Source organism: Scyliorhinus torazame, chromosome 16 (genome assembly GCF_047496885.1).
Source record: "Scyliorhinus torazame isolate Kashiwa2021f chromosome 16, sScyTor2.1, whole genome shotgun sequence".
NCBI lineage: Eukaryota > Metazoa > Chordata > Chondrichthyes > Carcharhiniformes > Scyliorhinidae > Scyliorhinus > Scyliorhinus torazame.
This window is the reverse complement of record NC_092722.1, coordinates 141495386-141507559: the sequence shown is the minus strand read 5'-3', so window position 1 is coordinate 141507559 and position 12174 is coordinate 141495386. Positions and strand designations below refer to the sequence as shown.

Genomic DNA, 12174 nt, shown 5'->3' with positions numbered 1-12174 from the left:
AGTAGTGACTTTACCTTGATGTGCTTCCGATAAAGGTTTTGTTTTTAAGTTGGATGGATGTTAAAAAGGAAAGCTTAAAGGTTTACTTAGTGTTGTAGTTTTTGGGGGTTGTATTTAAATTAATGGTTGCTAAGATGTTCACTGTATGTTTTAAAAAGGTTAACTTGAGTTCATAGAGTAAACATTGTTTTGCTTTAAAAAATACTTTTCCATTTCTGCTGTACCACACCTGTAGAGTGGGCCATGTGCTCCCCATACCACAATCCAGTAAATGTTGTGGGTCAGGTGAACTCCATGATACATTTTGGGGTTCTCTAAACCCTGGCCCATAACACTCGTGTCACTGGCATCACTGTACCAATACCTCATGGTGTTGATGCCCTTACTTGGGTGGCGGGTGGAGGGAGCTGGGGATGGGGGGCATGATTCAAGATGGCCCAGCCCCATCAGATAGAGATATTGCAAGACAATGAACCTGTGATTGGTGAGAGGGAAGGATCATTATGTTTTGTTTGACCTGAACAACTCACTTGAGGCAGGGTGAAGGGGTAGTGGATCCTCACCTCTGTGGTCCAGGCCAACCTCGCTGTCACTGACTGTTCTCTCCTCGGTCAACCCCGCAATTTCAAGGCCTGTTCCTCATAGTGGGGTGGGGACTTGAATCTCTGGCATTCCATTTGGCATCTTGGCCATTTCCCGCTTATTATGGGCTATCTTCTGTGGGGAAAGGAGAGAGCATTGTGAGCTGCATGCGTGATGGGTCGGGGTATCTATAGCAGGTGGCATGTGTGGTCACTGCAACCGGACATGAAGGGCTTGTGCTGGTGGGTGCCAATGGGTTCTGAGGAGCAAACAAGGAGACCCTCTCCCCTGTCCCACTCTCCTGTCCCTTCTATTTTTCTCCCCTGTCCTCTACCCTCTTCCTCGTCTCTCCCTCTCCCCTGTCTCATTTTCCTGTATCTCTCCTGTCCCTTTCCCCTGTTCCTATACCCTGTCCCTCTCCCCGTCTCTCCTATTTCTTCCTTCTCTCCCCCTCCCCTGTCCTCCTCTCCCTCTCATCTGTCGCTCCACCTGTCCCTCTCCACTGCCCCCTTATTTCTCTCTCCTACTTCTCTCCCCTATCTCTATTCCTCTTCCTCCCCCCGTCTCTCTTCCCTGACCCTCTTCTGTCCCCCTCCCATATCCCTCTCTCCTTTTTCTCTCTTCTGTCCCAGTCCCGCTCTCCTCTCCCACTTCCCTGTCCCTCTCCTGCCCCCCTCCCTGTCCCTCCTATTTCTCTCCCCTGTCCATCTCCCCTATCTCACTCTCCTGTCCCACTCTACTGGCCCTCTTCCTTTTCCCCCTCCCCTGGCTCCCTCTCTTCTATTTCTCTCCCCCGTCCCTCACCCCTTTCCCCTTGTCCCTCTTCCCCTGTTGCTAACTCCTGTCTGATTCCCCTGTACCTCTCTCTGTTCAGGTACATGGCAATGGGAAGGTCAGGTCGCTACCCAAGGCCAACACCTCCACCCTATCCCCATAACCCAGTAGCCCCACCCAACACTAAGGGCAGTTTATCATGGCCAATCCACCTAACCTGCACATCTTTTGGACTGTGGGAGGAAACCGGAGCACCCGGAGGAAACCCACGCACACACGGGGAGGATGTGCAGACTCCGCACAGACAGTGACCCAAGCCGGAATCGAACCTGGGACCCTGGAGCTGTGAAGCAATTGTGCTATCCACAATGCTACCGTGCTGCCCTAATGCTGTAGGTTCAAGCCCCACACCAAGACATGAGCAGATAATGTAGACCCAGTAGATCAATTTTGAGGAATTACTGTATCGCTTGAACTGGTATCTTTCATGTGGAAAAATAAATAAGGTCCAGCTTTCTATTCAAGTGATTATAAAAGAACTTATGGCACGATTCAAAGAAGACCAAGTGAGGCACCCTGGTCAACATTTACCCCTCACCCTACAGCACTGAAATCGATTATCTGGCCATTTATCTCCATGCTTTTTATGGGATGTTACGGTATGCAAATTAGTTCCTGTTATACACATCAGAAGGATCTCATTGGCTGTGAAGCACTTTGGGATGTCTTGAGGAGAAGGCATGGTAAGGTAGCACAGTGGTTAGCACAGTTGCTTCATTGCGCCAGGGACCTGAATTCGATTCCCACCTTGGGTCACTGTCAGTGTGGAGTCTACACGTTCTCCCCATGTCTGCATGGGTTTCCTCCCAGTGCTTTGGTTTCCTTCCACAGTCCAAAGATGTGCAGGATAGGTGGATTGGCCATGGTCAATTGCCCTTCATGTCCAAAAAGGTTAGATGGGTTTACTGGGTGATGGGGATAGCGTGAAGGTGGGAGCTTAAGTAGGGTGTTCTTTCCAAGGGCCAGTGCAGACTCAATGGGCCGAATGGCCTCCTGCACTGTAAACTCTCTGATTCTAAAAAAAAAAATCCTAAGATAGTAGCTTCATAAATAAATGCAGGTTCCTTCTTTCTTTACGTTTCCCTTTACCCTTAGCTGGAAGAATACCACATTCGGGTGAGAATTTCCAGTTCCGCGCTCCGGGACCGGAAATTCACGCTCGAGGCCAACAGTACTTTCAATGGTCCATTAAATTGTCCATTCCGCTCATGACAATTTCCCCAACGGGCGAGATGGGAAATGTTACCCCAGCTGGGATGAGAAAAGAATGTAGCCAGAAGAGTGCATCAGTGAAAAGATTGAGTATTATCGCAATTGCATGCATGAGAAAATATCTCATTTGAAATTTAATACAAATTTAGAGCCAGCTATTCCTAAGTCATCTCAAGTGTTCTGTTTTGAAATTTAATTTGAAAAGAGATTAGGCTTCAAATAAATGTTTTGAAATAATGCTATTAAAACCATCACGCTGACAAGATGCAGTCTGAATTTGCTTTTTCTTCCATTCCAGGAACCCAGGCCGATGATCACATTCCTCGTCGTCCTACTCAGCGTATCAGTGCACCCCCTGGTGGCCGTTCAAACATAACAACTCTGGGCTGAATTTCAGCCCAGAAACATCTTGATTAAAGTGATAATCTCAGAGCCCTAATATTGCTGCAGGTATTGTCATCTGAGGCTCAGATATATTCTCACAAGCAGCTTTGTGCAGTACAGGTTTTTACTGCAAAAAAGATGGTCATGAAGTCACTGCCTTTAGCTGATAAATGATGCATTTGGAAACTTTTTGATCTGCCAAATAATTCCAAGAGGTACAGTTTTTGTATTATAAAAAAAATAACCCTTAATTTATATTAATATTTGATTTAATTGGGAAGTGTGTAACAAGCATTGAAACTGTCGTTTCCTCGTTGTGACTACGTAAAGTTGTATTTGTGTTTCATTTGCAAGCATGATAGTGATATTGAAGGTAATATGTAATTCACTTTGTATTACCATAGGAGTCTGACAGTCTAAGACAATGTAACGTGCACATTGATTACAAAAGTATTGAGGTTCTAAAGTATTTTAATAATTTTCTACAGCCACATGACAACAGTAATCCAAGCTGCTGTGGTGCAGACCAGTATTTCGTACATATGCGCTGTTGACAGGGTAACCTTTCAAAGTTTTTAACAACTAACAAGAGAAATATGATTTAGTTAACCAAAAAGTATAATTTTCCCTCACATTAAATGTGATTTTTTTGGTTTGATCTTAAGTATGACTGACAATTTATTAAGCATTACTGTTGGTTACTAAATTTAACTGTAAAGGGTACTGAGGATAGTTTCCACCTTAACAATTGGGCAGCAATGCGGCAGAGTGGCTCCCCTGCTGTTTATAGAACCCCAACTATTTTCTTTCCCTTGCAGTTAATGGCAATGATAATTGGGTGCCGTCTATAACAGATAAGCAATCCGCCCAAATGGGGAAGATGAAATTGAATCCCAGTAGATCTGAATTGCCTCCTGGATGTCATCTCTTTCTATGCTTCTGTGTATAATGGAAACAATTGTGAAGATGAAGTTATAGTGCTGCTCACTTCTCTTAAGTTCATTTAACTAATGATTTTCCCTTTACTGAACTAACCAGGAGTGCAATGCCATTTAGAACTAGTGCAAGTGAAGTGAGTTAACGGTTGTGCTGGTTCACTAAGTGGAGAAGTTAGGTTCACCATCTTTTGTTTGCCTTGGTAACAGTCAGAAATGCCATGAATTTCAAAATATTGGTCTTTGTACAAAGCAAATGGTAATATCTTAAAATGGCAGTGATGTTGTCTTGTATGTTTGACATGTTTTTTGCTTGAATGTAATTAAAGTATCTTGAACTTTTTGAGAAGGCTTGAATAGTTGAAATATGTTGTGCAGGCTTCATTCTTAACTCTTTCTCAATTCACTTTAGCTAATTTCTGCGATAATGACCTTAGTGGCTTGACTGTTCTATAATTTTATGATTTGTAAAGAATGGTTGATCTTAAATGAACCAGACTGTAGTTCTAAAGTAGCCTGTGACAAAAACGGGGAACCTTGCTATTAGGTGGCTAGAGGGTGCAATATTAACCTTTGAACTCTATACTAGCTGAATGAAATGATCAGATTAGACCTATTGCATGGAAATAGCAGAATGTTTTACAAAACCTTCTCATATTTAGTCAAATTTAATCTGATTATGGAAAACCTAATCAGTTTTTATCACACATATAGCTAACTACATTCAATTCAAACAGACTGTTGTCTTATTTCAAAGTGTTATTCTTAAATCTGATAATACAACTCAAAATAAACTGCTTTGAACCAGACGTGTTGGTGACCATCTCGACAGTTTGTCCAGATTTGGTTAGAAAGCTGACCGCTTTTGGAATTCAGATAAAGCATTGTCAGAGTTACTAATGAATTTCAAAGAACATGCAAAGCCTGAAAACTTTGTACAGTGACGTTGGTTCAATCTAATGGTTCATCTTTATCAAAATAAAAATGTTATGGAATATGAATGCTTTGGTGTTTCTCATTTGTACATGCATCAGGGGGCACTGCACCAATAATCAGAGATTCATGATGGCACTGAATATAAATTAAGAGAGAGAAAGTTTTGTTTAATTTGTACCTATATTGCAATCGTGACAGTTTGGCATTAAAATGCTCAGGCAGCTGTCAACTCTCAAACTACCTCTTAAATGACCAGGCATTAAATATTGGCTTTTTCTGTCTCTTTTCATATACTTCATATTTCAACCAATGTAAACAACATCAGTGAACCAGCTATGCGAAAATAGTTTCTCAAAACATATTGATGACCTTTCATAAACTGATGCCATGGAAAAGCATTCTATTTATTCACTGGCATTTACTCTGAATCGCAACTGGGGAATTCATTCCAGGTAGATGAACTCTCCCTAAGTGCCTTTTGCTAACATGTTTTGAAACACACACAATAAATTGCTTCAAAATATTGGGTGGGGGGGTGGGGTGGAATTTAATGAGTGTCACGGAGGTCTCAGCCACCGGTTGGAGAACAGGAGGGAGGCGGCTTCTGGTCACTTCCCTTCAGGAAGTCTGGCATAGTTACCAGGTTATAGGGCATTTACCTGGATAGCGTTGGGCCTCCCACTCAATTAAGCCCTGAGCTGGCCAAGGTTCTACCTAACGGAATCTACCACTCGGGCCTGGAGAAGGGGCCAGCGATGGATCCCGAGGTGGAGATAAATATGGATGGATGGAACTGACAGGAAGGAGGTTGGCGGTGACGGCGAGGGAGGAGAATGTCGCAAGCAAGGGTAGGATGGAGGATTTCAGTGGGTACCAACTCTCTTTCCGATGCTGGTCCCACAGGCACAGACTGCCTGTCGAGGAACAACTTCGCATTAGGCCACTGGCAAAGCCAATAGATTTTTTTGGGCAGCCTCTCTGGATGGTGATTTCCCCCACCTAAATATGAGCAGTAGCAGGATGGGGCCTTTAAGTGGCTACTTAAGGGGACTCAATTGGCCTCCAGGTGAGAAGGCAGACTCCTCAGCCCACCATTCCCACACTGAACTGAGTCAGGGTGGTGGGGTAGGGTGCCAGGAAGGAGCAGGATCCACATCCCACACCCTCCTGCTCAATGCCCCCACCTCCAAACTGATATTGGTGGGTGGTATTAGATTCTGCCCCCTAAAGACATGGAAGAGCTATGGCAGGGAACGAGGTCTTGGATCCATCGTGTCTGAACTATCCAGCTTAATCCACCTTTCAGTACTTGGGCCCATAGCTCTGTCGGTTATGGCAGCTCAAGTGCTTCTCCAAGTATATTTTTAACTAATCAGTGGTTCAACCCTACCACCCTCTTAGGCAGTGAGTTCCAGACCTTCCCCACCATTTGGGTGAAAACATTTTTCCTCCATACTCTGGTTATTGACCTCTCTGCTGGTGGAAACAGCTCCTTTCTGTTCACTACCTCTAGAGCTCTCATTATTTTATCAATTTAATTAAATCTCCCCTCAGCATCTACTTCACGGAAAACAACCCCAGTCTGTCTAATTTTTCCTCCTAACTAAAGTTTCCCATTCCTAGGAATATCTTTGTAATTCTCTATGTCCTCTAGTGTAGTTCTAGCATAGCCATCCTGCTTTTAAATTCCAGGCCTTGGCTAATAAAGGAATGCATTCCGCTACATTTTGTAGTACCTTAAAATTTATTGTATTCCTTTGCCTTGCTCACCCTCCCTGAGAGCATTACCTCACACTTCGCCGGATTGAATTCCACCTGCCACATTTCTGCCCACCTGACCAGTCCATTGATAACTTCTTGCAGTTGTATCATCTGCAAACTTCAGCATCTTAAATTAAAACATAAATCTTTGGCCCTTTTTGTGTGTTGCTTCCTCCAGAAGAGCCAAGGGGTACTCGAAGAGGTAGGATTTACTGATGCCTCAGGAGACTGGTTTCCCATCACTGACTTGCTTCATCCACTGGGAGGTGGAGGGGGAGGGGGAGGGGGGGGGGGGTGGTGGGGTGTGTGCAGGGGGCTATAAATGATGTAAGGAAGAGCTTCAGGTAGGAAATGATATAATTGAAGAACAACACACAGGCCAGACAGGGAGTCAAGGTAAGTCCAGTGACCTGGTAAACAAATGTTTTCCATTGAAACTGTCCACTAACGCCAAACTTAATCTTGCAGTGTAAATGGAGCAGATCATCACAGAGCTCCAGCATGGTGCCTGAACTACTATTCCAGAAGCATTTCTGAATATACAGAGGGTATTGCAGTATAACGATCAAATCTACATTGTGAAAAAAAAATGGATTGAAGAACATAGATGGGTATTATTTAGAAATATCTATCCTACTGAATAGGAATAAACATTTGGTTAAATTGAAATAGAATTTATGTCTTAGGATAAATCTAGAATTTAAGATGGAGTAACTGAACAGCACTCACTAAACAATCAAGAGTTTGTATATATGCCGCCACATCAGTAGAAATGTTTCGCTTTCCACTTAAATCACCACAAATCATTAATAAAAAAAACACTAAATGTTACTGATCCGTCAGGGTTAGAAAAAGCTGAAAAATCCACCATTGCCAATGGAAAACATTGGGTGGAATTTTTCAGCCCATCCCGCCTGTGGGATCTTCCGGTCTGCCAAAGGCGATCCCCCCGCAGCGGGACAGGTGAGCCACACACAAAATGCCAGAGATACTGTCAGAAGTGAAAGACCTCCGCTGCCAGAAAACATGCCGTAGGGTGACTTAACAATCCCGGCCATTCTATAATATTAGCTTCAGTATTTCTGAAAAAAACATATATTGTTAAAGCTTTTAGTCTGGCACTCATCAGGACAGTTTTCAAGAATACCAAATGTAAAGGATGTGCAATTTAGCTGCATGAGAAGAGAATGTTGGTTGACTGGCAAGTGGACTTTAATTGGTAAAGATGTTGCCATGGAGATGCACCAGTTACTGATGGCCGACAGTGAACTGCTATCCTTTATTTAAATTCAAACCAGGCAGGCTGTCTAATTCCCTGCGGAATGAATCAGAGAATGACTGTCACCGATTATGTTTAATTGTAAAAAGCGTTATCTGTGTACATGTTCTTCCTGTCTGCAAAGGACAGGACCTTATGTATCAATATATGTAGCTTCTAGCATGTCTGGGTGAGCCATACAACAAGTCTGGATAATTATCTTAAAGTGGTTGTCAGTGTAATTCCTGGCACAATCAAGATTGTTTAATATATTTGTCCAATTGCAGAATCACATCTAATGTTTAGACATTGTGGGCGCGATCTTCCCAAAAGGGAACAAAGTCCCCAAACGAGCACGTTTAGCAGTGTCAAGAAACACATGGCTATTCAACGTGACTTGCTTTGAATAAGGCCGAGGCCTCACATAGCCCTGTTTTTACAATGGGGGATCCGTTCGCCGGAACTCCCCGTTGTAGTGAGAGATTGGGATGTCATTTTTAAATGGTGTCCCATCTCTGAGGCCCACAATAATATCCCTGATCTGCCCCAGCCTGAGCACAACATTGGAGAGTCCCCTGGTCCCCAGCCCAATCTTGTGCAAAAAATGCCACCTTGGCAGTGTTAGGCTGGCACCCAGGGTTCCATGCTGGCACTGCCAGCTTGCCCAGGTGGCATCAGCCTGCCCACAGGGCATGCAGCTGGGGTCTACAATCCCCTTGGAGACCCCCAACAGTGCCATTCCATCTGGTCCCCATTTGTGGGGACCAGTACCAAAACTGCGCTCACCCAAGGCCCCCAAGGCAAAGGGATTGAATCCCAAAGCCTCAGGTACCTCGGGAATCTGCACATTAGAGTAAGGCTTACTGCCTTGCTCTAATATGCAGATTTGCCAAAAACTGATCTCACCCATTGTGGACGGGATTCCACTTGCAATGTCTCGTGAGGCGATTGATCTGTTATGCACTAGTTGTGGCACAAGCGGCTTCCTTGTGGTGCACTTGACAAAAGAAGGTTCAGACGTGGAGATAACTTCAACACGTTTATTAAACTATTTACACTTCTATTATTTGGGTTTGACACTACTGCTAATCCTACTATAGCTACCCAGACTGACTAACCAGTTGCTGCAATCCATGTGGTGGGAGTGATATTGAATCAACCCTGTGTCTGTACTCATGGACTGTCTCCACTGGAAAGAGGCAGATCATGTGTGTGGTGTCCTTTATATATGGGTTGGTGTAATGCCCTCCTGTGGTCGTGTCACCTCTGTGTGTATCAGAAATGTCTATTGGTCGTGTCCTATCAACTGATCTATTGGTTGAGTGTGTGTGTGTGATGTCTCTGGTGCTCCCTCTAGTGTCTAGCTAGCCTACATGCATTTACATTGATGCACATCACCACATCCCCCCTTTTTTATATGTTACATATTTTCTGCACACTTTGAGAAAATTGAACAAAGAACAGGTAGATAAGGTAAGGTGTATACAAGTCATGGGAACATTGATTAAACAATAAGTCCAAATAATTTGTGTGAGTCCAAAAACCATCAATCATCATGGTCAAATGTCTCTCTTGGTTATAAACACCATCAACGTCCCTGTGCCACAGGAACCAAGAAGCGGTCAAATCACTTTGCTGTCTGATTTGGAGTCCCTTTCTTTTTCGATGTTTATGATGGTGCTGTCGGATGGCATCTTGTAGCTGATAAGGTGTTGACGGTGAAGAGGTACCATCAACAGTATCATTCGAGGTCATGGATGTGCCACATGTCGAAGTTGGATAAGACTACATACTGGCTCTGGCCACATGCTGTGCAGGAAGCGTGATCCTGCTGAGAACCGTTGAAGCTTGTCGAATTGGAAACAGAATTGCTGCTCGCATAAATACCTGGTGATGGTGTGAAACTAGAACCTTGCATCTGATAGGAATATGCCATCTGGCCAGGCTGGGGTGCAGCAAATCCTGGGCTGTAACTAAGGCATCCAGTCTGTAGTGCAGATTGCGCTTGCGGTAGTCCTCCTTAGGTCTTGATTCCATTAGTAGGCAATCCGTAGTGCTGGCCTATTTGAAAATATGCTGCATAGACTGCTGGCTGCTGCATGCCTGAATACTGGGTTAGTCCAGCATGAGCTGTCATTGGCTGCACTGCTGGTGTGGAAAAAATGTGTGGATATAGCTGTGGTGAATATTGGTGTATTCCTCTTGGACTGAAGCCACTGCTTTTTATTACTGACCCAGTGTAATTGTTAAGTGATTCATCTCCTGTCGTTGTGGCATCTGCTGTCACCCTGAGTGTGCCATCACTGAGGTTTCGGCACTCCCTGCCTGGAGTAAAGTCCGGCTTATGTGAATCAGAGTCGGTGTTTGGTTGCTCCCCATCTGGAGTCTGGTCTGTTTTAACTGAGTCAGTGTTGGTTTGTTGATGCTCCCCGTCCGGAGTCTTAGCAGGTTCACTGGAGTCAGCTGAGATTTCTTGAAGCTGCACGTCTGGAGTCGGAACATGCAGGAATGCATTGACTTGTGGAGAGGTTCGAGTGAATGATGGTGGAAGTATCATGGTGTCACCGGAGACACCAGTGGTCTCACAGTGATCGTCGAGTGCCTCTGTACACGCTAGCTGAGATCTGTCACTTTGCACATCTTGCATGGGAAGTGGGATGCTGTCGTCACTCGTCTCACATACCGTGGGTAGAGCCTCAGTAACTGCTTGTTGTTCACTTGGGTTGGGTAAATTGTCAGAGTCTTCATCTGATGGTGCAAACAATGTGGGTGGACTGTCATTGTCTTGCTGTTATCCTTCATTTGGGCTTGGACTGTCATGGTCGCTTTGTTCTTCACTGTAGCATGATAGACCGTCATGGTCGTCCTGCTGTGCACTGGAGAGTGGTAGACTGTCACAGTCTTCTTGCTGTTTACTTGAGCATGGCAGAATTGCATCATCTGCCACTAGTTGGTCAGAGGAGGTTGCTGGAACCTCATGGTCTTGTTCCTGCAAAGACTGCGCGTCGGAGTTTTGCGTTGTTTCTATCGTGGAGGCTGTCTACGAGCTCGCTGCGGAGGCTTGTGACACTGGAGTCACGTCTTGTGTGTGCAAGGACTGCGCTCTGCAGTCTTGCGTTTCTTCTATCATGGAGTCTATTCACAAGCTCGCTGTGGAGGCTTGTGACACTGGAGTCACTACTTGTTCATGCAAGGACTGCGCTCTGGAGTCTTGTGTTTCTGCAATTGTGGAGTCTGCCCACAAGCTCGCTGTGGAGGCTTGTGACACTGGAGTCACTTCTTGTTCGTGCAAGGACTGCGGTGTGGAGTCTTGCATGTCTTCTTTCGTAGAGTCGGGAACCCAGAGCGGTGCGTGGACCACGCTCTGTGTGGCAGCAGGCCGCTCTCTGTGGGCTTGTACCGCTCTCTGTCTCTTGGTTTCAGGCCACAGCATAATCCTGCACTCACGAGTCGGGATGTCATATCTGCTGGGCTGAAGGTCCTCAAATCCGAAGAACTCGTCGTCGGAGTCGTCAATGTGCAACACGTCTAGTTGCGGTTCGGATTTGGTACTGAGGTAGCCTCCCAAGGTGCAAGCTTCGTCTGAGTCGTAGTCTTCTAGGACCATATCATCACTGTTGCGTCGGAGGTGGCGTTGGGCTCGCGAGGTCCAGAGAAAATGTAAAGGTCGGTTTTGAAGTATTCAAGGTAGGAATCATCAGTTTGGGCGTAGGTAACTGCTTGTTGCAGGGTTCTTCGGAGGTTAATTTCATTTCCTGGTACAATTTGAGGCATTGTGCTGTCATTCCAGGTGAAAGAAGGTTGTTTTACGGCTTTAAAAGATTTTTTCTTTGATTTGGGACGTTTCCCCTTTAAATGGGCGTGGTCCGGGGCCCCTGATGTCATGACACATGTGACATCATACGTAGGAAGCATTTGCGCACAAATCGCTGTTCCTGTACCGATGGCTGTTTTCATGATTGTGCATGCGCGGCGTCTTGCTCATGCGCAAACGGACCTCCCCGTTCTGTGAGCTTCTCGCGCAACTGCGCAAGTGCAGTCCCTTTAGAAAGATGGCTGCCGATCAATATTGTTCTCTGCTCCGGGATCTCGGCCTTGTGGTGAGTACTGGCGCTTCTCTTACCTTTTCTTGCTGGTTGGAGTGTGTTTTCCTCACAGTATTTGCCGAATTTGTCCAGGACTGCCTGGAAGTCACTCCTGTTTTGCCCTTTGGAGAACTTGAATTTTTTAAAGGTTTCTTCTGCTCTGGCACCGGCGATGGTGAGCAGAAGC

General features: G+C 45.1%; 1 protein-coding gene across 2 annotated transcripts in view; it reads left to right on the top strand.

The window, feature by feature from the left end:
- The window catches only part of dpysl4 (dihydropyrimidinase like 4), a 55410-nt gene extending 50462 nt beyond the window's left edge, over positions 1 to 4948 (top strand). For both annotated transcript variants that reach the window (XM_072479155.1, XM_072479156.1), the window contains exon 14: positions 2927 to 4948. In XM_072479155.1, the coding sequence (XP_072335256.1) occupies positions 2927 to 3018 (92 nt within the window). In that variant the 3' untranslated portion in view covers positions 3019 to 4948. The remainder of the gene's footprint in view (positions 1 to 2926) is intronic.
- Positions 4949 to 12174: the final 7226 nt, after the last annotated feature.